The 27,015-nt window shown below is 42.7% G+C and overlaps 1 protein-coding gene across 1 annotated transcript; it reads right to left on the reverse strand.

The window, feature by feature from the left end:
* Window positions 1–20,261: 20,261 nt before the first annotated feature.
* On the reverse strand, window positions 20,262–22,763 carry srek1ip1 (SREK1-interacting protein 1). The gene is made up of 5 exons (XM_076151420.1): window positions 22,657–22,763; window positions 22,067–22,114; window positions 21,711–21,854; window positions 21,543–21,612; window positions 20,262–21,386 (listed from the first exon to the last, which is right to left on the reverse strand). Exons 1-5 carry the CDS (start codon window positions 22,667–22,669, stop codon window positions 21,149–21,151), a joined length of 513 nt encoding a protein of 170 aa, XP_076007535.1. The 5' UTR covers window positions 22,670–22,763; the 3' UTR covers window positions 20,262–21,148.
* Window positions 22,764–27,015: the final 4,252 nt, after the last annotated feature.

The following is a 27,015-nucleotide window of genomic DNA, read 5'->3' on the forward strand; positions in this document are numbered from 1 at the left end:
AGAGCGAGAGAGCGAGAGAGCGTTCTTCTAATCAAGACTCATTTCATTCTGCCTGTAGGTCTGGGCAATGTTTTTGTGTGGTAACTGTTATATTATTTATTTTAACTGAACCCCCATGCATGGTAGAGTGTAGTAACTTTTGTATATGAAAATATTCATGCATATTTACAATCATAAATCTCACTGTATACAGCATATAGAAATAACTGGACAGAGCTGGAGCGAAATTAAGTACAAAGGTGTGTAACAAAGTAGGTAAGTACATTTATAAAGCAGTATATAAAGTGAGGGAATGTTGTACTTCTTTACCCGAATAAAAGTTAGAGTAAATTCATCCAATGGCTGTTGGTCAGATACGACTCACTACTTTACTTTAGATACATCTGTACATTTTACTACCAATACTTCTGTATTACAATGCATGACTGAGCCTTAGTGCTTTTACATAGAATCCTTCTGTCCCTTGCTGTTACTGTCACATTTAACTCCACATGCAGGAATAAACTCCTCTGCTCCTGACATTTCAACATTGGAACAGCAGAAATGATTTTTGCTGTCCAAATTATCTATTTTTTCTCTACAGTGAGGAGGTGTGATGGAAAGAACAATAACTGTAATTACCCGAGCTGATTGGTTTTTCATGTGTTGGCCTAATCAAACTATTCTGCCTGTTTGTGAGCAGGGCAGCCTGGCTCACAGACAAAAGACAACACCCAGCGCTCTATTTATAACTATGACGGAATGCAAATGTCCCATTCTGAAGAGCTGCCGTTTAATGGCGACTTTCACCCACACCTTCAAAGAGTATCGTATTAAACACCCACACTCCTCGTGTTTCGAGTCCACATGTTTTACGGTGTGTTGACTGAAACCTGGAGCTTCTCCTCAGGTGTCATGCTGGACCATATTTCAACCCTGTAAGAGCATAAACAGTTCTCCTCAAGCCAGTGTAATGTTTAATAGTTGCCAAGTAGCTGGTTTGGTTTAGTGCCTTTTGGATGGTTTGACAGGATTTTCGTTGGAAGGCGTGGTGTTGAATCATAGACTGAAACATCCATTGGCCTTTGCCGGATGATGCTGAGGCTCAAAGCTAATGGAGAGGGGAATAAATATCTCTGTGTAAACACGATGCGCATTAACTACTGTGATGGATTTGTATTTAATTGAAACTACTGGCAATACAAACAGCAGCGCGTCAATGCAGCGATACGAATAAATAAAGCAAAGGGGCTGTTATGTTTCTCTAAAAAGGCTGTGGAAATGAATTGCTGACGATGGCTTCATATTTCTCGCTGTATCGCTGAAACGTGTTGTGTAAGCGCTACGTGAGCAGATTATCATGAGAGTATGCTTGTGTGTGTATGTGTGTGTGATTTGTATTTGAGTAATCCATTCCAGATTTGCTCAAATCACCCTTAAGCACACCTCATCAAACCTTTTTATTTTCTTCTAGAATAGCCAGAGGAGATGCAGGATAGTGCACGTACCCTAATCTTATCCCAACCAAGGCTGGAATAGTCTAATAATCTGTGCTGCAGTGTTAAAGCAACAATTACAGATGTTATCCAAACTGTTTGATTTCCTGCCAGTTAGTATGAAATCACGATTTAAGCAAGTGTATGCCCACAAACAGAAAATATAAGATATTGATAGTAATAAGGCGCATAAGGGAAAGTTCCTTCAATCAGAGGGGCAGGACGTCAGACACGGCTGTAGGTAAAGTTTTAGTCGCATTAGCAGATGATTTTTGAAGGGTGCAGGTTTTTGAAGTCGGCTTCAAACAGATGCAACCTATCACGGAACAACTTGTGCACTGATTACCCTGAAACACACACACACACACATACATACATGCACCACACACTGAGAGAGTGGGAGAGAGTCTGCTGGAGGCGGTGGCGGAGCTTATGACCACAGGGCTGCACGACTGGATCAACCACAACAAGACAAGTGCAGTCCGTACACAGAGTTAGATCGGGTTAGACACATTAAAACACTGAATAAATACAGGAAACTTGCCACTAAAATACTACAATAAAATAATGCAGAGAAATCTTAAAGCTGATAATAACTAAAAAAAAGATATAGGTAGAATTTCCATCTTTGCTGGCAGTAACTTGTAACCTTTAGACACTGTTTCTTTAACGTATTTACTCAAACTAAACAAGGAAAAACAAAACATCTCATAGAAAATTGAATTTACTTTTGCATCTTAAGCTGTAAACATTTTATCAGTTTGGGGAATTAAAGTCTTCAAACACATGATTAATAGGAAACTCTATGTTCTCGTCTTAACTCTTCTGTTAGTATTTGGTTTAGCTAATTAAGTCTATACCAGATGGTTGATATTTACAACATGAGGATATCACAGGTAGCCTGGGGTTTCAGTGTCAGTCATGGAAAAGTAGACTTAGTTGACCTTTATACATGCCTCAGTAGCTCTTTAAACTTTCTGCTTTTCATTGTATTTACTCAAATGGCAAACCGAACCCATCTGGCACCAAATGTGGACTAAATCCAACCGTAAACTTCACTTACAAACACTGTAAGTCTGGCAGCAGCATTATTCTGGAAAGCATTTCTTCTGGAATTTTGTTTGTGTCGTCAACAAACTTTTGACATTTTTTGACAACTTTTGACGTATTTCTTTGTAGAACTTCTTCCTCAAACATGATCAATAAGATTCCTACATGAGTTTTGTTGGTAGGATATTTGCTGATCTAAGGGGAAATGCATCGAAAGTAAGTATTGTTTCATTCCAACTGGGCCACACGAAGCAGGACGATTGAAAGTGACCTCAAATACAACTTTCTTTTAAGCGATTAATGCACAGAATACCAAATATAGCTCAATATCTGATCCACAGCTTGTCACATGGGACATTTTGTCAACAGAAAAAAGGCTTTTTTATCAGACTGTTCAAACCTGTGTGTCGGCACCTGACCTCTCGGAGGATGTACTCTAGCACACGTTGTTCAGCGCTCCGACCTTAAGTTGTTTTCCTTGAAAATCAAATCCCAATTTAGGTCTTTGAGTTCTTCTTACTGAAACCACTTTGGTGTTCAACATGAGAGGTTTGATGTGGCTCCTTTTGAACACCCGAGAAGTCTGGGTGTTGTTATCTATCGAGTCTCAATGTGATCAGGGGTTTGTCACCTGTATGATGTGTTGCACAAGCAGGAGGATGTGTGTGTGTGTGTGTCCTGGGAAGCTGGGCTGCTGGTGATTGAGGGTGAAATCGCTCAGATCTTTGGGGATGATTGCGGTGGAAGATGAAGAGAGAGTAAAAAGAAGTGCACAGGAGTGGAGTTAGCAAGAGTACACCAGTGACCCTTGGCTGAGCTCTCCTGCCCACAACTCGCACCAGCGGAAACGGGGGAGGGTGGGAGAGCGCTCACAGAAAACTGCAGCAACACTGAAAGGGGAAGAGAGTGAAAGAGAGCGAGAAGCCACAGGCAGGGTGAAAGCGAAACACAGGGGAGGGGTGTGCGATGGAGAAGGAGCGAGATGGAGAGAGAGAGAGAGCGATTAGGGGTTCAGGTTTACCAAAACATGACTTAAGCAATTAGCTGTGAACAGCCCTGTCGAGGTCATCGACAAAACGGTCCGAGGAGCGGCTCCTGAAGGCAAAGCCATCGAAAATGAATTTAAGCCGCTGCATCCGATTGGCTTATTGTGAGTCTCAGGTGCCACTTCTGTCTTTCTAAAAATGGTCAAACCCTTGGCGTCATCCCTGCGAGAGTATTCAGCAACAGGAAGTATGGAAAGTATTAGATCATGGCTCAATATCCCGGCTTTCCTCTCTATGGCAAAATTAATGAATTTTCCTTCAGTTCCTTAAAACTCTCAGTCCAGTACTGCAGCGATAAGCAAGGAACTTGAAGTCAGTTTGACCCGGTTTATCCAGCTTGTTATTGTACTGAGTTTGGTTTAGTATAAATCAGAGTGTATGGAAAATTACATATAAATAACAAATAAAATACACATCCAGAGATGGACAGAATTGAAATTGTTACAAAATGTACAGTAGCATATCATCAGCATAGAGCTTTGTAATCGTAACAATAGAAGTATCACATTCCAATTCAAATTATATTATATTACTAAAGCAAATTTATTTGATATATGGACAACTTGTAAATGTAATTGATTTCAGTATTATACATTCATTCACAAAGACGTCTAGACGTCTTAGGTACGAATCCAACAACCTGCCGGCACGTTGTCGTCGCTCTTGCAGTAGTGCAGCTGGGCTCCATTATGATGTGATGTTCTTTCAAATCATTTAACACATCATTAAAGTGCTGCCACCTTCTTTCACTGCCGGGTTAAACCGACTTTAAGCGACGTAAGAACACATCATTTGTTTCCTTGTCGCTAAAAAAAACTAAGGCGCTAAGAGTCGGTATGTAGCTACATGGTTGACGTAGCCTGATTCTCAGTTGAACTTTTATAATTTGACAATAAATCGATCTAAATGTTGGCAGGTCACATGATGTAATCACCGGTTGGGATGTGATGTCAGCTATGTGTAAAATGCCAGCTGTTCTATAGAATCTAGCTGTTTAAATCGATGTGTGCTAAATTTGCTTCAATCATTTTGTTTTGACTTTCTGTGCCGTCATCTGAAAACTTGTGTTTTGGCTTTTTTCAGGGGAAGCGGCGGAGCCTTATAACAGGTTCATTTATACAATAAACAAAACCTCCCCCTGACAGAAAAGAGAGTGAAGGAGAAGAATAAAAGGCCTTTGAATCAGTGATCGATGAGGTGGCTTTCTTTCACTTCAAAGACTCTGAGAGCCGTTCAGGCAGAGTTTTGGCCCTCTCTTTTGCTCGCACGGTGGTTGAGGCGAAACACGTGATCTGCCTCCGTCCTCGCTGGAATCCCACCCCTGCTGTTACAAACAAAAACATCCAAACAATGCTACTTTTTCTAAGTCTCAACTTTTCCCTCTTTTCCCTTCCTTTTTGGCATTCGTTTTTATTAGTCGCCTTGTTTTGTACCCGAGAACCCAATGGTCCCCACCAAAAGAGGCTGGAATTCTTTTCCCCTTTTGCTTTTGTGAAGAGGTGCGTGCTGGGAATGTCTAAGGCGACTCATATCAGAGGTCGTGTAAACTCTGCCTTTAGACCGCGTGGGTTTGGCATTTTGCTTTGTGCTGTGGCTGACTGATGTGGAACATTGTGGCTCAATCACGCAGAGACTAATTTAATCGAGGATGCTAACCTAGTTTTCATGTGCTGAAGTTTACTCACGTTGAGCATGTGAATAAGGTGCAGGGACAACTTCCACCTCCAATTATGGCCAAACTGAAAGACAAAAGGCAGCCCCACAATTCAGTGTTTAGCAATGAAAAGTTACCCCTGAGCGCTTTAGGGTATTTTTCATCCGTTCATCTCTTCGTTTATCAAAGTTGGAGGTTGTGTAATTTAATACGTTATTGTCATAATCAGTCAAATAAACTACACTCGATTACCTGGTTTCTAACATGTCAACATGTATTTCTATGTTAAGTCTGTGCTTGATATGCGCTCCACTCTCCTGCTCTGTTCTGTCCCAACCTGGCAACGTGCACCACACATTTCCAACCACTAAGCAGGAGGCGAGAGGAGCGAACTTTCCTATATTTTCCTTCTAATCTTCTTCAGTTTGAAACCAAACCAAGAGTAAATGCATCACTGGAACATTGCCTCTTCGTATTGCCAGACAATGCATGCTCGGCTTTTCCTGTTGGGTGATTCAGCAACTTTAACAACTCCCATTTAAGCTCCCGGGGACAGCATCATTCAGACAGCATGCAGGTATTTCATAATCACAGGCTCTGCCATTCTGAACTCACATCCCAATTGTAAACATTGCTCGAATAGTTTTTGTATGTATCTGAATGGGGATTTTGAAGGGGGAAATTGCTGAATATAAAAAAAAAGGAAAGATTTTAACACCAAAATAGTAGCATAACACCATTTTGTGTGTGTGTGTGTGTGTGTGTGTGTGTGTGTGTGTGTGTGTGTGTGTGTGTGTGTGTGTGTGTGTGTGTGTGTGTGTGTGTGTGTGTGTGTGTGTGTGTGTGTGTGTGTGTGTGTGTGTGTGTGTGTGTGTGTGTGTGTGTGTTGTGTGTGTGTGTGTTGTGTGAGAGAGAGAGAGAGAGATCATTTTGACGTGATATCCACGGTGCTTTTGCTAGATACCTCACTTTTCAGCAGGGAATGTTAATTACCTCGGCAACCTGAACCCCCAGGCAGCAAAGTGGAGCTCCATCCAGTAACTGTGACTCAATCCAGCGAGTTGGTTTCCTCATACATAAAGATAGCACTTTATGAATATATGTATAGTAATTATTGCAACCAAAGCATAGAAGCCAAGACTTTACCCCTCTGAGCGTTTTGGAACATGTCATGAATTGCCCCCTACTGGGAATACTTTGATTATCCCTACCTATTCCATATGCTTATCCATATCTCAATGATTTTATGAAGGCTGACATTAACAAAGGTATGACTGGCATAGGTATGGTTTGATGATAACAAGAGCTGAAATGCATACATGCATCAACACCCCCCCTCCCACGGGCTGCAGCAGATCAGAGAAGCTGCATTAGGTCACTGGAAGTTGTTGTTATTCTTTACTTTCAAATTAAAACTTGCTCCATCAGCACAGATCACAGTTTAAGTGAGTTCAAGCATGATAATTGTTATTCCGTATCATTGCTGCATTAGTGTGTGTGTGTGTGTGTGTGTGTGTGTGTGTGTGTGTGTGTGTGTGTGTGTGTGTGTGTGTGTGTGTGTGTGTGTGTGTGTGTGTGTGTGTGTGTGTGTGTGTGTGTGTGTGTGTGTGTGTGTGTGCGCGCGTGTGCGTGTGCGCGCGCGCGGGGGCGAAGTTGACAAAGCTGTTTAACAAATCAAGGCTGTGGCTGCAGAAACGGAAAAGGGCCCTGCACCAAAATAGAATGCAGCCTGTATTCTATTTTATGTTTTTTTTGATGGCGATCAAAACAAATGCATGCTGAACGTTGGAATGTATGAGACACAGGTCTGGTGTCTGCATCTGACTGTTCTGCTCTGACTCACACTGCATCTCCTCCTATGGAATCAGTGTGAAAGAACCGAGCCGTTTGCTTTTAATTTTAGTCTTTTAATTACAAGCATTCATCAGGTCCTAATGCCATTCAAGCCCAAATCAGTGGAGTAAGAACAATGTGCCAACACAATGAAACCAGAGGTCAAGTGGCTTGCGTGAATAAGTCATTGTGGATAATGACACATCAAGGCCGCAGGCAGGAAGCCCATTACAGGGCGCAGCACACTTTAACAGGGTCTGGCTTCCTGTCTTATTATCATCCACACACACGTGATACGGGAGTACAGTGGAGAGTCGCACTGCTGCTCTATGTGACCTTATCCTTCACAAATTATACAATAAAGGTACTAATAAATCACAAATAATAACAATTATGCAAAAATACAATGGAGAATAATGGGATTTCTAGTCTAGTCTTCTATCCAGTATGAACTGTTGCTTTAAAAGTTACATTTCATCACTATGCTAAGGATTAGAGAAGAAGATTTGTCTGCATTTGTAACCTCAGTTTATTTAGTGATACACGAACGTAATTATACATGTCGGTGCAAAGTAGTACAAAGGAAAAGGTTGTGAATGGCGCCAAAGATGTGGTTGACAGTCATTAAGCCTGAGGTGAAGAGATCTCCACTGCATTTATCTAACCTCTTCCTCAAATCTCCTCTGATACTAAGCAGGTATGGGCACGTCTGAATGATTTCCTGTGTAAATGTTAGAGTAAACTGTTACAAGCCCTTATCTCGGCATCGTTGTGCTCTATCTTTGCTCTATTGATCAATAAATGAGGACCCACAGAGTACAAAGAGTACAAACTGTATTAAGAACTGTTCTCAGCCGCTGCCTTTTATTGCTTTTGTTTGATATGGAACATTAAATCTGTTTTCTTCACAATATCACCTTTGTTCTCTTGTTTTCATTCCTGGGGCTCGTTGACCTATATAGACTTTTGAACTGATATTGATGAAACAATACACAAGAATTGCAACTTAAAAATGAATGAGAAGTTGTGAAAATGTGAGAATTATCAGGGCGTCTTCATTGTTATGGCTCCATATCTGCTGCTAGGCTATGAGAAATACCACACCGAGGCCTTGGGAGTGAGGGAACGTCCTTTCCTTGAGCTTGGTTAGGATGGGTGCCAGTGCAGATATTGTCCAGTAGCTAAGCGCTCTGCCGAAACTGAGCTGACCCAGGAACTCCACTGACGTTATCACGGAGCCAGTTTCCAGAGCTGGAGTGGAAAATGAGGCCCTTATAACGACAAGGAGACCACACAAGAGCCCCATAGGTATTAAACTTTCCCACTCAAAATTTATTGAGTTATTTCGGTTGCAACATCGCAATTCCCAGCCTAATACGAGGCCCTAAAATAGAAACCGGTGTAGTTGCTTTAACGTAGACTCTGGCAATAAAAGCAGCTCCCTGGAGCCGCGGTGTGCTGGGGAGGTAAACGCACGCAGGGAATCCTCTGGATATTTCACTGTGACGGGGTTTCCCACCGTTCAGGAAGCAGAGAAGCTGAGCTCATGCAGGCCCCGTCTGTCTTTTGGCTGACACCTTTCTTTGGACCCTCTAAGCTTGGGCCCCGCTGAGGCTTCCCCGGGACAACTTTGAGCCAATTTTCAAATGACGCATCCCTTCCTTCTTCTTTTTCATATTGTCGGAGTTCACTCAAAGTTTTGCCCGGAGATTTATTAGTGTTTCGAGAGGTTGGAAAGCAAACAAGGCCTGTAATAAATATCTGGGCGCTGACACCGGTGCTTCAGATGTCGCACAGACACGCTGAAGAACGGTTTGCCTTCTTCCTCTCGACTTGGGCTCTTCCGAGGGGGGGATTTATGTCGGTCTTAGAGCTAGCAGTCTAATTTGAGGCTGTTAATGGCGGGACGGCAGTTGGGGAATCACCCATCGTCTCCAGCTGACAGTCCAATGGGTAATACACCGGTTACAATTAGACGGTGAACCCTAGATGAGTGTGAGACCGTATAATTACATCCGTCATCAAGAAGGCACCACTGTCCTTGTCACCTACATGGCCAGTGATGTCACTATCACAAGGGGATTTCACAAGGACATTAATATTATATCCTCCCCCAAGATGGAAGTCCCTGCTCATCTTCAGTTTGTCTGGTCATCTTCACTTCCTTCCTGACTCCAGGGCAAAGGAATGACAAATAGAAATGAGACTAAAACGATGATGATTGAACAAGTTTAGCAGCCGTTTGATTTGATCGTTTCCAAGTAACGTTTACATCCGAGTAAGTGCATCCAAACTGCAGACATAGAAATTGAGAGAAGAAACTTCCCAAATACCCAATTATCTTTAACATTGTGCAATATTGTGTTTATATCTTGGGTGTTAAACATATTTTCCCATGGCTGCAGTGAAAACCCATTTGTTCTTTAGCACTTAAGATGGAAAGCTGGACAGCAATAGGCTCCATGTTGAATATGGAGGCTCTGGGTTAATGAGCAAAGGAGGGAGGAAGGGGGGCGGGGGGCTGTTTGAACCAGGACTGGGTTCAATGTTTCAATTGTATAGGGGGGGTAAGTAAGTGGGGATCCGCGATAAGGGAGGAAATAGATGAATCGAAGCTTTAGGACAGAAATACAGTTTGCTATGAAAAGTGATATGTAAACATGAGGGATATGATTTGTTACACATAATCAGACCTCACAATCTATATCTATACGACAATTTGGTACACATTATGTCAGTTTTGCAGGTTCTTGCTGCCTTTTCCAGTTCTTTCTTGTATTTATTTCTCTCTGCTTCATCCATTTCCTTCCTGACCACCAGCGTTTCCTGCTTCTTTTTTTGCTGTCGGATCCTGTTTCCAACTTTTTCTTTTAGTTTTCCATCTTCTCACTGGCTGATTGCCTCTAGCTCATCCTTCTTTTTTAATATACAAAAAAATGGAATAGATATATCACATGGATGGACAAGGATCTGAACCCTGGTACTCTGGTATGTGAGGTCTGAGGTCTCAGTTTGTTTGAAATCGTTGTGCTCTCTTTGGAGGATTGAGGCAGCGAGAGAGAGAGAGAGAGAGAGAGAGGGAGAGAGGGGGAGAGAGAGAGAGAGAGAGAGAGAGAGAGAGAGAGAGAGAGAGAGAGAGTGCAATTAACTCATCCTGGGTATAAAAAATTGCAACATTACGAACACGCCTGTTACTGTTTGGAAGGCAAAATTCACGGAGCAGCCATCCAGGAAAGGCAATTAGAGAGCATAACCTCGTGTGAAAGTGTGTTCCAAGAACTTTATTAAGAACTTTGTTGCCTTTGAAAGGGGGGGAGGGGGTGCTTAGCTTTGGATGGCGGCCCGGGGGTTTGTGGAAAGACGCCGACTAGTACAGTCCATACAGTACCAGCCAGTAATGTGCAGTATATGTGGTAGTTTGAAGGATAATGGTTTGCACAGATTGATGTGTTAACGTGGTCTGAAGGGTCCAAGGCCAGATCTTTGGTTTTTTTTGGGGTCGTGACATTTTAATTCACATTCATGATTGAAGACTTCTGTGGTAATACTGGAAACAGCATTTTGTGTGTTGGACATCAAATTGAGAGCGACAGCAGCAGGTTTCTATCTTGTGGTTTGAGTTTTTTGTTTATGTTTGGACCACAGATTTGGACCTTAACCCTTTGATTATATCTCACTGAGCGGGATCATTACATTATAAAAGATTGAAATATGTGAGAGAGCTTTTGACATTCCTGCTTTTCTATCACGGTTGTGTCTGTGACTGTTGTTTTGCTCCCGGAAGCTGAATGAAGGATCTGACGAGTGGACAGTGTGGGAGCTGTTCTTCAGCACCAGTCCTCTTCAGCGTCTCTGTCATTTTCAAGTTACATAGTGAAGAGACGAGGCCATTTAATGGGGACTATAGAGGAACAATAAACAGTGGAGCGATTGCAGGGTAAGAAAAATATCCATTCAAATGATTTGTGTTAAGAAAGTCATCAGTCGGCTCCACTCCCCTTTGGTTTCCTCTGTATCAGCGTCTCAACTCCTCATGGTTTTGTGGTTGGAATAGATTTTGTTTACCACTGCACCAATTTGACTGATCCCCTCTTTAATCTCATCAATGTCCGGGTGTCTGCAGCAGTGTATGAAGGGAAGCTTTGTCATGCATTTCAATTAAATATTTGTCTGAAAGTCAAATGTACTTGTTTTGGAAATGTCAGCTCGCGTTATCTCCTTTAATATTGATTTCATATCACAGAGCAGCAGCCCACTTCAATAAAGTCGTCGTCTGGGCTTACAGTCTTTTACGTCTCTGTCCTTCTATCGCTCACGATCCCAACAAAGTGTGACTCAGCTGTTTGTATTGCATCACAGACAGTGCAGTCTGGGTGCTGGAGGGCGACCATGACTGCTTCTCGGTGCTGAAGGGTGTCGGGGGACCATGAACGCTGAGGCCAAAGTTGAGATGAGCTTCCTGTCTCTGTTCTGTGATTCATGAAGAGGAAGTGTCGTTAAGTTTAGAGCACCATTGGGAATTTCCCGCTCATACAAGGTGTTGGCATTAATGTTTTCCTGAGCTGCGGACTTATTATGATTATTTAGTCCAATTCTACATTTGCATATCTCTTATTCCAAGATAGAACAAAGATCTCAGCTAAACATCTACTCAGTTGTTTTACTGTAAACGTTTGCACAATTTACTACAGTGATTTGATTGCCTGAACTAACTTTCGATAAACAATCTTTGGGTATCTTCACAGACAAATATGTTTTAATATTAAAATGTTTTGTGGGTTAAAAAAAAGGCACAAGATGAATTCAACTTTTTTTCATGTCCTCTGTTTGAACTCTGACACTTGCAGCTAATAAGAAGCTCGCAGGAAAAGAGCAATGAGATATCAAAGTCACTCATGCAGACTTTCAATTCAGCCTCACTTGGTCTTGCAAAGGGAAATGATTTGACCCAGGATGGCCAGTTTGACAGATCAAAGTCAATTTCAAATGAAGGCAGTCAAATGTTTTGAGTGGAGTATCTCTCACAGAGTGTGTGTGAGTTCTCTTCAAAGTATGAGTTGGCAGCATCGCTTCCCAGGCTCAAACTGTTGCTGTGGTCCAAACAGTGACATCATCAATTTAAAATTATTTAAATTGATTTTGGGACGGCGGAATACAGAGCAGAATTCAAGGTTGACTGCTTTGGATTTACTGCAGCAACCTTTTTCCTAAACACTGCTGATGTCTGAGAGGATGAATCAACAATATCTCTTTATTTGGAATGCACCCAAAGTCTAATTCACTTACTGTGCTTTTGTTTGGGACTTCTGATGTCATCCGGTGTGGCCAAAAGGGCAAAAAAAAAAACAAGCTGAGGAGGAATGGAGTGTGTAGGAGTGTGTAGGAGTGTGTCCATGCTGGCATTGACCCTGAGAGCTCAGACATTCAGCACAATATCAGCTGTCAGCACAACAGGGTGAAAGACTACCTGCTGCCACACACACACACACACACACACACACACACACACACACACACACACACACACACACACACACACACATTCAGATAAATACACACATTCAGATAAATACACACGCATGCAACAAGCTGCACGAGCAATGGGAGCAAACATTAAACATTAAGAATCTAATGTTTGACGTAATAAGTTACCACTGCAGAAGGCACACACACACACAAACACACACACACACACACACACCAACCATCCTTTACCCCTGTCCTGTTATTCAACCTTGCCCCCGACCCCCCCTCCTCCTCACATTTCTCACGCTTTCTTGTACTCCAGTGCCGCTCCTAATGTTATGGTGACAAGAGCAGAATGGAAGCAGGAGAGTTACGTCAGTTCATATTGTTAATCAGAGATTATATAAAGAGCAGCTGCCGCACGTAAAACCAAAAGGCTGAAGAAGTACACGCGCTCCATAAAAGCTGGTTTTGTGTCGACACTTAGAGCTGCTACTACAAATTACAGATTCAAAGTGCCCCCCCCCCCTAACCGACACACACACACACACACACACACACACACACACACACACACACATACACACACATAACACACACTTCTTTCCCTCACTTGGCCACGCTGAACAATGTGATGGAAAGATTTGGCAGCGATCGTGGGCAGATGGTATCATTGTGCAGGTGACTTATCTTAAATTGGATTCATGTGTCCGAGTCAAAGGTTCAAGCATATAAATGTTGAAGGGGGGGGGAGAGAAAATCAGACTGACTGAGCCGAATAAAGAGACAAGATGAGAATGCAGAGACACGAGCAAAAACACAAAAACGGAACCAAAAACTATTCTGACTTTGGAGAGACTACTTTCCCAGACGGCACCCCACATACCCACACACACACACACACACACACAGATAGGAGTCGGGAACGCCGTGCCCCTCGCCAGGCCATGACCAATCTCCTGCACAGAACAATCAAAACAGCTGAAAACAGGCCCCCATTATAGCACCAGGCCCACCCTGCACTGATGAATGGTCATGACCTGCTACAGTGCACGCCCCCCCCAAACACACACACACACACACACACACACACACACACACACACACACACACACTCTGACAAATACCTGTAGCAGCCCACCCACCTTAACCACTGCCAGTTCTCACTCTTACATAAGTCCGGTCTGTTGCTGATGTTGATTGTTATTCCAAAGACGACATCAGCAAACTTGGCATCAGGGGAATCGTACCCCTAACCCTTCCACAACTGGGGCCACATAGTATACAAAGAAATGAAGACTCAAGCTTGTCCTGGTGAAGGAAGTGACTAATCCAAACTCAGAGGTGATGACTCAGGTGAATGAAATGGCCCTTTAAGTTACACAACGTCAGAGCAAATGAATGCATGTAAATGAGATCAGTGTGTGTAGAGGTTTACAGGTGTGTTTGCTGTTTATGATTTCCTGGCACAAGATGTTACTCTGCCTGTAAAGTGGAACCATGGCCGGGAAATTGTTCAATTTATTAGATACAATCTTGTCTGATTTGCGTGGACAAGTGTGTTGAAAGAGAAAGACACACATACACACACACACACCCACACACACACACACATGCATGCTATGTGACAATGTTTCTGAGGAATAGAAGAATCCGGGCAGTATTCACAGGAATGAATGAGTGGATAATCCTGTCAGAGTGAATTACAGTGGAAATGTTGTCCTGTGTTTAACTTGAAGCATCAGCAGCAGTGTAACAGTGTATCATGTCCAGTGTTGCTAAGAGATGATCAGTAATATGAGGATGTAGGTGATAGGTGTTGTGCCTCTGAGCCAGGCACTGTCAATGCATTTCTCCTGTTGTAGTTTCTCAGTTCTAATAGATTCAATGGACCACAGAGGAAAACAAACTCTGCAGTGAGTCAAAGGTTGTTTTCATTCGTTCGTCAATATGTTGAACTTGGAAACGGAGCGTTTGGAGACTGAGTGAGACTCTCCCTCCCTCTCTCTCTCCCTCTCCATCACCTCCACCTTCCTTCGTCATCTGACTCACTGGCTGCATGTCCCTCTCTCTCTCTCTCTCTCTCCCTCACACGCTCTTTCCTTCCCTCTCCCTTTATCGTCTCTCCATCTCCCTCTCCCCTCTCGCTCTGCTTTCCTCTGTCTCACTCCCGCTGTGAGCTGCCTTTCCTCTGTGCTACAGGCGTGGTTACAACCCAAATCCAAGGGGGAACGACTGAGAAAACATCTCTGGTTACCAGCGTCTCTGCGGCTATGTTCCTTTACCGATTTTTACCACCGGTCTGTTTGAAGTCATGAATGAAAAATGACAATACTCCAGCTCTGAACCCATAAAAACAGGTTAGTGGGAGCTGAGCAGTGGCAATGAGAAACTTCACACAAGTATTGAATGCAAGTGCCGGGCTCACAGGGAAAGCAGAAGCCCAATAAGTGTAAGTGTAAGTGTAGGGATCCCAGACAGCTGGAGCAGCACAGAATGGTCAAATCTTAACCAAATCATTCTTACTATTATTAGTCCTATTACTAATATTTATTTAAGGTTAAATATAGCGACCTAATGGAGGGTTTCAGCTCTGGCAGCCATGTTGAGGATCCGCAGGTTTGGAACAACCAATTGCATTTCAGATGTGGTAGCAATCTGTGGCAGAAACTGATAATTTAGCCTTGATAAATACAATTATTATTCACTTTTACTTATTAAGTGAGATTAGGGAAAGTCTTTATACTGAAATTTGATTTTTCCCCTTGTAACCATATGAAGACGCAGCATGTTTGGGAGTCTTGCTCGTTTCTGAAAGTAAAGTAAAGAAGTGAATTTCATATATAAAACTACCACTGGCCGAGGAAGAATTATTATATTTTTCTTTATATTTGTCTTTATTTGTGTGGATATTCTACTTACTGGCTGGGATTAGCCTTAGAATTAGCTTATTCATGTCAGCATATAAAGCAGCATTGAATTGAAAGGACAGCTTGTCACAGAAAGACTAATTGACCCTTTGAATAAAAGAGCAAAGGACTAAAGTTTCAAACACGCCCACACACACACGTATTTCCTCCCACTGCCTAATATGTGCAAATAAGATTTACTTCTCCTCTTTGTCATATTCCCTTTTTTACCTTTACACAATATTACACACATACAAACATACACACACACGACCACTTAGACAATTACAGACGTCTGCTTCTTTCTTGTGATTGTTTATGAGGACGGATATTACACTTGTTTTTGGAAGAAGAAACATTTAGATCCAGTGATGAATGAGCAGAACAAGCAAACTATAACAATGTGCTGCGATGATAGCGACCCGACCCTCCGTACATGTATGAATATCACTCTTGAGCAACATTAACGGCGTGTTTATGCGTGTTTGCAAAGGAAGGTTTGATGTCGAATGAGGGACAGAAAGGCACAGAGTGCTCATAACTGAATGTAACGTCTGTGTGCCTGTAGAGAGAAGCAATCATAACAATAATAGCTCATAAAACTGGAACCAAAGGATCGAGGCCTGACACACCTGAGGCATCACAGGGACGTACTGGGTGCTGACATCTTTCGCCACCAGAGGGCGCTTTTCCTAGGACTGGAGGCTGAGTTTTTACCTGAATATGCAACTAAGAACCCCACAAATAGGTAAAAACTCATGATATTTTAAGATAATATTGATTATTCGATGATTTTGGTAGATTACAGTTCATCCAATCTGTTGAAACACTTGATTCACAAAACAATGTCGCTGTGGTCCAATAAGAGTTTAAAAAATGCAAAATGTGCATATGGTGATTGCGTTTCACCTCCAAACGGCGGCTTTGACATTATAGAGGTGTAGGTGTTGCTGGTTTGAATCCCCAGACTGCTTTGAAATGTGATTGAGCAAACCAGAGGGTTTCTGTGTCGTGACCCTGCAAGACTCTAGGTGAGCTGATCGATGGCCCATGAAAGCTGACGGATGTTAGTGAAGTTTTGTTGAAAAAGGCCAAACAAAAGTCACAATTTATAAAGACGATGATGAATATTCTATATTTTTCATACTCGTCATCACTGAGTGGTTAGAACCGAACACCTTCAGCCTCACTCTGTGGCAAACTGACGGACCAAACAGGCGGCGACAACATCCTGAACATCGTCTGAACAAGTGACGACATCTGTATCCTCTTTTTTTGGTCTTTTGACGAGTGTTTCCATCAAAAGAAGAAGAAAACAAAGCAGCATGTAAGCCAAGACAACGTAAGGGAACAAAAAATAACCTTCTCGATCATGTTCAAACAATCAAGCGCCCCCTCCGGCCTCATTTGATGTCTTCTTCAAACAAAGGGACAGCAACCCCCCACCAGCACAAAGACGACCAACACTTTCCATATAAATGTGGGATGGAAAGAACATTAAAAACCCGAGTAAGAGCGAGCAGATGTGCCCGGAGCAGAGATGACACCATGTCCTCTGACTTAGAAACAGGAAAGCCACATGTGTCTGATGTCGGGGACGCGGAGCAGAGGAGAGCAGAGAGGAGCGACAGCGTGGTGCTGAAGCTGTTAGGGCTCTGTGTGTGTGTGTGTGTGTGTGTGTATGTGTGTGTGTTTTCTGCTGTAAGTTGTCAGCAGTGGCACTCCTGCCACCTTCTGGACCTCTGAGGGACAAAAGGATCAGGTCAGAACTGAAGATCTCCAGCACCCGGCAGTGTGTTCGTCTGAATCCACCTCCACACTGTTCACCCATCTGTCTGTGTCCTGTAAGTACATTTAGCTTAAACTTCGTAAAACTGACATAACAGGGCGAATAATAATGGAATCAAATCAACTGAATTTGATTAGAAATCTATTCTCTTAGATCTCTTAGAACTGAAAAATTAGTACTTGAAACTAATTGAACAAATATCTTACCTTCAACTACTAACACCTAAAACCATTCAGACCTCATCAGGACTTATCTGGAATACGGCGGTGGAATAAATAAAACAAGTACAGCAGCATAAATAGGCTCCAAGATTATTAGAGCATTAAGGCCTACAGGTCCCGGGTTCTGACTGACCCATATTTCAAAAGCCTGGAAACTCGTCCTCACCACCACCAACTCCACAAGAAGCCCCGGTCCAACACAGGTTAGCCGTAGCGGGTCTACTGATCGTGATCCAACGCGATCACGTGCTAATTCCCTGGTGAAAGCCACCCAGTCAGCCCAGCGAGCCCTCAAAACCTCAAGGTTTATATGAACAAGCTCCACTCTGAACGGGAACCCAGGAACTAGGCCGGTAATAACAGACCTCTGGAAAAAAGGTTTCGACCAAAGAGAGAGAGAGAGAGAGCGGTGAACACAAACTCACCCCGTTCGCCCCCTCGTTTTCTCTCCCTGCAGGTTTTTTTTTACGGGGGAGAACGTCGAACGCGCTTCCTGTGAAGCCGCGTCGGATTTATTGCAGCCTTGAACGGCCCGGGGTCACGCAGGCCGCTGTCTACTTACGCTAGAGGTCATTTACGTCCGTTAGGTTTTCTTTCTTGGGGCCGGGAGAGGAAGAGAGGAGCGAAATCTAAGATGCAGAAAGTAAATTGGTAGCAAATGTATAGCCTCCGACTCGCCCCTGGGCCCTAATGCGTTTCTCGAGTGTTCTGCTCGCCGCGCTCCCTGATGCGGGGACGGCTTGCCTCTGAAATAATATTTCAACAGTGGTTACAGACGCAAAACCGGCGCCATCTCTCAGCTTGGGTTGTTCCCACCAAAGTGCAGCATAAGGGATTTTCATTTTATTTCTGGGAAGATATTATGCTTTGCTGTGTAGTGGTGGTGGCCTTAAGGTTAGAGAAGCAGGCGTGTGACCAGAGGGTTGCAGGTTTGAATTCCCAGGCTGAATGGGAAAACAGAATGAGTAATGCTACCACTGAGGTGCCTTTGAGCACAACGTGAAACTGTGCCGTGTTTGTCTCCAGTTGGAAGGTGTGCACTGGCTACCAGTAGGATAATGCGGTCGTACTGGGCCGCACCAAGGTTGGATGAATGTGACTGTGTGAATGTGAAGCAGGGCGTTGCTGGAAAAAAAGAGCATGTGTGTTCAAATCCCTGGATAAATAAAGGTTAAAAACAGAATATCTGTGCAGAGGCTACCAGGCTGCCCACACAAGACTGGAACCCAACTACTAAAGTCATACAAACAAATTGAAAAACACACCTAATGTTGCTAAGAGATCATTTATCGCTCTGGAGCAGCCATTCAGGTCGGCCATTTTGCAGTCACGCTGGAGATCGATGTCCTCTAGCTGTGTGCACGGAGGCTGAATCGCCTTCGCTCGGCTGCTGAGCTCTCTAAAACATGACTTTGTCCATCTAATTTTCATTTAAATGGCTCAGCGGAGTCCCATTTTCTCTCTGCAGCCCAACAGGCTCAATAAAAGCCAATGAGCTGATGAAAAACAGGAGAACCTATCTGTCGTCTCATGCAAACAGCATATGGTTCGCTCAGTGTGGCTGCACATGGCAGCACTCCTCCCACTCCATTTTCTCCTCTGCATTGAGTTGAGTCCTCTTACCATCTGGGCAATTGTGAAGTTTTTGCACTCAAGTTTCTTTTGTTTGTTCGTACACTCACACAGCCTTAAGTGTGTGAAACAGCTTAACAGTTTAAAATGAAAAGTGCAGCACATCAAAGCTTGCAGTGACGAATTAAAGCTAAGAATGCTAAATGTTTGACCTCGAGAGCCATTTTGTCAGGAGACGGACTTGCAGAAGAGCCGACGTCTCCTCCAAACAGAGCCGGACGCCTTTCAGACTCTTTTGGACATCAGATATCAGACACAACACCATGTAGAGACAATCCCCACCTTCTGATCTACCTGACTGTCTTTGCTCGGCTGTCAGCAGTTGGGTGAAGGTTGTTTTCAAGACAAATTTGATGAATCCGCCCTCTGGACCTCCGACGATAAGGAGCAGTATCAGTCTTCGTCTCTGGCTCTGATCGGCAGTCATGCGTGTAGCTGTCAGGGCGCTGCAGATGTCTGAAAGATAACCCCCCCCCCCTTCCCCAAGGCAAAGTGAAATTAATGGCGCTATTATAAACACCTGTCACACAACCCATATCGAACAAAGCACAAGGGCTTCTAGGAAACACCCACCCTGTTTGGGATGTTCTCTGGCTCCTTGTTTCAGTTTTAATGTCTCGGTTTGGACACTTCATGACTGCAGGGCTCCGAGTGGTAAAAATGGAGGTGGACTGATCGGTGTGTGTGTGTCTGTGAATTAATTAGGCCTTTGAACTCGCTTGAAATGTGTGTAAGTGGTTTCAGCAAGGCCGTGATAAACAAGTCTATCTCTTTGTTTATGAAATTCCTCCAGCACATTAATCCTCTAAGTGAGATTGATGTTTGACAGTTTCCATCAATGAGTGGAGCCAACGTGATGGACGGCAGCTTGTCTCCTCGCCATTATTTGGCAAATCAAATGTGCGCCAGGCGTCTTCTGAACACTCCTCCAAGTCTGTCCGTCTGTCCCGTCTCTCTGTCTGCCTGTTAAACTTCATCAGTTCAGGTGGTATAGCAGCATTATTAATTGCAACCTTGAGGGGATGAAGTGGAGTCTGGGTATTCACGCTTTGACCACTAGATGGAGTAAAAAGGCTTTTTTAATAGATGCAGAGAGGGTGAGCGTGTGTGCTGTGATCTTAGTATCGTCCCCTGGGGTGTGTAAATAGATTAAGTTTCTCACAAAATCCACAACAAACTCATCAGGTTGTGTGTAGTATTTCATTGTAGAATCTCACATTTGCTCACAATGTGTCATTTTAGTTTCACTTGGCTGGTTGAACCTTGGACCGAAGCAGGCTGAGCACATTTTAGGTCCGTTGCTGCCCTCTACAGGTCAGAGGACAATATCGCCTGTACTGCCAACTTCACCTGTATCATAATTACAATTTGAAACATCACACTCAGTACATAAATGATTGCTGTAGATGTTTTATGAAAAGAGAAAGGAAAAGTTATTTGGCTGTGGCTTCAAGTTGGACTTTGAGCCCCACAGGCCAGCAGTCTCACCTTTTTAACTATTCTGGACCCAATATTAAGATATGACCCACTTGTCAAACAGCTAAGAACTTCTTGGTGCGGAGCAGATTGAGGTCAACACTCCAAACATATCAGAATAAAAACTTTCCTGTTACTTGTGAGTAAGTACGATTGGCGGGTGTTGCAATTTGTTAACATTTAATCCTTTAAATGTTTGATACAGATGGATGGAAAGTTCCTGAGAGAAACATTTAAAACAAAGATTACCTGCACCAAAATGGCGACCGTGACGACATTGGATGTGCGCCGCCTAAACTCTGGCCTGAGACAAGGAAACCAAATGTTTCCGCAGGTTGTGTTTACAATGTTTTCAAAGAGCCGAAGGGCAATAGGATTTGGTCAAAATTCTCAGGCGTAACAATAATCCCTGTCCTCCTTTACGTTGTTTAACTTGTATACACGTATTCACTTCCTTTCCCATCGACAGACGTGATTTCCGCGTTTGTCTGTGTGATACGCGATGATGTCATCTATCTCGTGCGGCGTCACAAAAGCAAATTTCACGAGCAAGAAAATACGTAGGAATGCTGAGCGAAGCTAAGCGCCGCAGAGATTTTAGTCACTGTCAGAAGACGAGCTGGAGCTGGAGGAGGAAGACTCTTCTTTCCTCTTCTTCTGTTTCTTCTTCTGAGTCTTCCCTTGTTCCCTTTTGTTCTTTTTGCTTTTCTTCTTCTGGCTTTTCTGTTTTTTCTTCTTTTTCATGTCCTCTTCCTCGTCGTCGGAAGAGGAGGAGGACCTGCTGTGCTTCTTTTTCTTCTTTGAGACCTCTTCGTCGCTCGATGAGGAGTCCGATCTGGGCAAGAGAGAAGAGTTGAGCTCTTTGTTTGCTTAGTTTCTATACAGTGATGGTGACATCCTCTGGTCACATCATGTCATTACAAATACAAACAAAACACAAACAAACTCGCATCAATTCCAGTACTAATAACAGTAAATTAAGCAAGTTTACCTCTTTCTTGATTTTCTCTCTCTGCTTTTCCTCCGTTTGTGTTTCTCTTTTCTTCCGCTGTCATTGGCACCTACGACACACAAACAAACAGCTCCATCAAGCATAAATCTCATTGTAACAAGACATGGCGAGAAGCGACAACACGGTGTGATGACGTCGCACACTGACCACTGCGTCCCAGCTTTGTGTTGCTTAGAGCCAAAGGCGTGTCGTCCTCGCTCTCCTCCGTGCTGGTGCTGCTCACGTCCAGCACGATGTCCTTCTGTGGGTCCACTCTGACAAAGTTTCGACACTCGAACGTCAAGTGGCCGGCTGGGTAAAAATGAGGCAAAACAGGGGAATGTCACAGCAAAGAAGCGGGGAAATAGGCAACAGTAACAAACAAAAACAAAGTGGCCAAACATTGGACACGTATCTCATTTGTATTAATACCACTTTAAATTATACCTACAATTTAAAACAGACTCTAAATTCTATCAAACCCAACCGAAACTATAAACATATCAAATCTGTCATATACTCACGATAGCCACATTTCTTGCACCCAGCTCTGATGTTGTCTTTATTAGGACCTGGTAGATATTTAAAAGAGTAAACAATGAGTTAATAACATGTAAATCATACAACTCAGGTGTTATTGTAAACTGTCTACAGCTGATAATATATATTATTACTGTTTTATATTCTGCCTTCACTGCTATAAACTCATGTTATAGTTTTATTCAAATTTGTCCAAACGTTTTATTTGTACATATTTGCGCCACGAATTAAATAATAGAATAGTAATAATAGTGCGCGGTAAGAAGCAAACATCCGGTATGATTTGTTGTTTATATATCACAGAAGAACGTGAAGTTACTTTCTGAGTAAAACCAGGCAGTATGTTTTATTTGTATTATAGGCGAAAGGTTTATCTGGACTTGTGCTTTATTAATAATAAATGTATTAATATCCGCATTGATTCGATTAACCTGCAAAAGTTGTTTGGTCTGTGTACGTAATGCAAACGTTAGCACGCCGTTGTGAAAACGTCACTCAGATGAGTTTTAGATTTGATATCAAACGAAGACTTTGTACAACAAAACTTCAGAAACTGCAAAAATTATATATTTACCCGGAGCAGCCATTTGTAGAGGAAAGATTGAACAAGCAGGTGAAGAAACTGCTGGTAGCTAATGGGCTAGCGCGCTTAAACTGAATCCCCCTCCGTGTCCTCCCTCAAAATAGCGCCGGCTGGAAACAACGCGTAGGAACTAAACAAAGGGGCAAACAAATACGTTCAACTACTCTAGTAATTTGTTTTTATCTCATCAATTTACCATTACTAATTCTTATTCAAACGTCAACACACATGTGCCGATATATTTGAACATTTCCTAGTGTGTGCTGTTTATAGAGTGTTTAAAATGAAGCCAATGTGAGCCTTCATTTAAAACGTCTGTAATTAGTAAATGCTGATGGAAACAACATGAGCTGAGCAAGCAATCAGCTGTGCTTGACAAAGAGGTCTGGGGAAAATTCAGTGGTTCTTTTAATAAGATCTAGATCCAGACTTCACAGAATGGAGTAGTTTAACAACAGACCGCTCTTTATTAGATAACACAGTTGTTTTTATGCCGTTCTGACCCAATGATCTGGTCTCATCGTGAAATTGTGGTTGTGAAAGATTGTTCAAAGAGGTATCTGTGATATACTGGCTCCTTAGATGAAATAAGCCACCCTACAATGAATACTGTACATTCTGCATTACTCTTACTGACATGTCCTGGTGTCCATTTAATGTTATGCAGGATGTGTACCTGAGTAAGCAGTATAGTATGTGTAGTATGGGACAATGTGTGTGAAAACGCTCAGACCATCACAGGAACATCTGAAAATCAGTTTAGTACAGGGGTCTGTAATAACTACCTGAATTATCTTCATGAGCTATATGTGGGTAAGTATACATTATGTTTGGCTAAATACTAAGTGTTGATAGGAAATAACGTTTGAACCATGCCAGACTTCTTTCCTAGAAGAGCCAGTTGTGGTTTTTGTTTCGGGGGTTAATTGAAGGCAGTTAGAGTCAGACTGGCAGAAGGAAAATTTCAACAGATGTGGGGCCCCCAGACGTGCTCTCATCATCGTGTCTGTGACACACACACACACACACACACACACCAATCTTGGGCTGTATGACAGTATTGTATTCCGTCAGAGTTAAATATTTAATTGACTTTATAAAACTAAAATAAGAGTTGTCAGTGTTAAACGATCAGATGATGATGATATGTGAGGCCATGATAGGGAAGCCGACAGTTGTGATGTTACATTCAGTGAGGGGACTTTGAACTGCTTCACCTCACCTTGTCCTTTTTCATCACATGACTTCACTCTGTTTTAGAGACAGTTGCTGTCATCTCCAGCTATTATACAAGCTGTGCTTATAGTGGGCGTCAACACAATATTGTCATCTGTCACTGGTTTTGTTAAAGAAATGATGTCGAATGTAATATTTTGTGACAATTTTCTTCTGTATTGGGGAGTGAAGGAGTTATTATGTACTGCATATGCAAAGCAATGTACACAGCCATGTTCTTCCTTGTATCATCCATAGGATAGGTCAAATAAGCAATGAATGTGATCAAAATAAGCATCAACAGCTTGTTTCACTGTTCTTGACTCAAATAATTACATTATTTCTGTGTTACTCGGTAGTTTGCACAAGAGGATATTTCTAACAGTTTTCTCCCTTTTGGTAACACAAATGTATTTTTTCTTTGTCTGTATTAACTGTTGGTTTCCGTTTATTGATGAATACTGCAAACTATTTGTTTCAGTTGCAATTTCCAGTCAAGCACAATATCCTGTCCCATATGAAAACTGAACATGAACATATCTGTTTCAACTAAAAGCCTTTCTCTCTATCTGTATCACACTAGAATGAGCTGAACTGATTCATGCATATCTGGGTTCACTGCTAAGACACATCGATTATTTAACAGGGCTAGATACAGTGCAAAGTAGCTCACTTTATCACTGTGTCAGCTTATCGCCTCAGGTGAAAGATTAAACTGTAGTATCTGTCACACAGCCGTGTCGCTGCTCTGGGAATTCTGAGCTGGAGAGAAACATTGACTTCACTCCTCAGCCAGCAGAAGGTGCCAGGAGAACCAAGTCATTTTAAAAACACCCAAATTCTGTATCATATGCTCCAGTTGTGAGGAAGAAAACTAACTTGGGGCGAAAGCAGGAAGTTTTTTTTGCAAAGCCTGCTCAGAAAACAGTGTGTAGACCATATTTAGCTTTTATAGTGAGTCTTGTCAGTCCAATAACACCAACACAGCGGAGGAAATTCAAACAAAAGTCTGTGTAGGATGAGGGAAGTGTCTGCTGGCTGCCACTGTAATGAACTATATATATCATAGTTTATGTAATACACTTTAATATGAGTATGAGAAGCTGCTGAAACTCTTCCAGATGTCCAGGTTTCCCCACTGTATAATATAATGAACCTATTCTTTGTCAAGTTCAGCTGCAATTCCATTCAATTGTTTTCATAGAATCAAAGAGTTTGCTAATCTACACTAGCAACATTTGTCCTCTCTTTCATGCATTTAAAGAAATCCCTTCTCTCGATTTTACCTTTTTAACACCCAGACACATCATGGCCTCTATAGATTTCGCCCTCTGTTAAAGTCTCACTCACTATAACCAGCAGAGGGCACATGTATTTGTGTGAAGTAATGACCCTTATACCAGCGAGTTTCCAATAAGAAATAAACATTACCACTATGTTTGACATGTTAAAACACCTCTGCACACATGTCTCAACATGGGGTTTATTATGCTTCTTCTACACATCCTTAGCAACGGAATAAATAGACATTAATGTAGCCGTACTCAGTTTTCCATTTTATAATTTACAGCCACTGTGAGTCAGTTACAACAGGAAATGTTTAGTTGTTTACAACAAACAAAAAGCATCTTGTTAAAGTCTCACTTCTCAGTTTGCGTGTCAACGTGTAATACACTGTTTTGTGTAATCGGTGTAGTGGCAGTGTGGATACAATTGGTGTGGATCTCTTGATTTTGTGCATGCTGTGTGTGTGTGTGTGTGTGTGTGTGTGTGTGTGTGTGTGTGTGTGTGTGTCCAGGCATCGATTAAATGCAACCCTGATCTGTATGCTTTATGCGGGCACGTCATGTGGCATTCTGCTATTGAAAAGTACAATTCTGATTGTGAAAACAAACAGAAAATGAACATGAAGTCTAACTCTAATTTGATTTAACTTGAGTTTATTTGATTTGAAAACCTGAAAGTGTTTCCTTTCCATTCATACCATATAATCTTCTCCCTTTTATCTCTGTTGCCTAATGGAGAAAACATTTCCCGTTGCAGTTACTTACTAGCTGTTGAGGGAGCTGATATATTCCTTGAAACCCTTGTAAATGACTAATGTGTTTACACACGGCACACTGGGTGGTCCAGGGCAAGTCTTAAGAAAAGCCTCTCGCGTGCTGTGTTGGTAATCTGTGCATGAATGATGCTTAAATTCCCAAATTGTAAATGTGAATGAATAGCGGGGAGCTGCATGAATGAAAGAGGCAGTCGGTCTCTCAGCAGTTCCCTGTTAGCTGGAAACGGGCTCAGTCTGGTCAGCACCTGGCAGACTCTGAGGTCACAGTGGAGGATGTTTTTGGACGGAGGCCCTCCTGGCCCCAGCATGGCTTGCTGGGTAAATAAACCTATGTCTGACCTCAAGCGCCAGTCACGGAGAATCCCAGTCTCACCACCTGACACAACGATCCTCCCACAAGCACGAGCATCACGCCTGGGTGGTCATTCAGGAAACGGGAGCGCTTTGGCCTCCCGTCAGAAATTAAAATAAAACCACCAGGAAGACCCGTGAGATTGCTTTTTTTACGCTGTTGCTTCACACACTTTAGACTTTCTGACATATTAAATGTGGTCTTTCCTGCTTGCATTTGCTCGCTCTCGCAGACTAAAATGCAAACAGCTGTGTGGTTGTTTTCTGCACATTGTTCTTTGGTAATTCCCTGTTGTTTCGGCCTGTTCCTAGCCAAGGCCATGCCATCATGGAGCAAACTGACACCTGGAATTGAAGCGTTCTGAGTAATTCTCCCTTATGCGGCAGGAGTGTGGTTGCTCTTCCTCACCCTCGCTGTCTCCCTCCGTCCCTCCCCCACCCCGGCTCTCTTTCTCTACCTCGTTTCCGTGCATGTTTGATTGCTTCCATAATGAGGCCTCTTTGATGTGGAGGATAACTAGTGTAAGCACGGCGGAGAGGAATGGCAGGCAGGTAAACCATGATTGTAAAGGTTGATTAGAACTTGTTTTCCCAGAATATGAATTCTTCCCTTTCAATTCTTTCCAGATTGGTTTTCAGCCATTTATGTTGCTCGGTAGTGTGAGTGTGTGTGACTGTCTCTTATCCATCTACGCACTGATTTCCTGAAAGCTTTTGCTCTA

Source organism: Genypterus blacodes, unplaced genomic scaffold (assembly GCF_046128005.1).
Source record: "Genypterus blacodes isolate CSIRO-AG114 ecotype Tasmania unplaced genomic scaffold, CSIRO-AGI_Gbla_v1 ptg000054l_1, whole genome shotgun sequence".
Taxonomy (NCBI): Eukaryota; Metazoa; Chordata; class Actinopteri; order Ophidiiformes; family Ophidiidae; genus Genypterus; species Genypterus blacodes.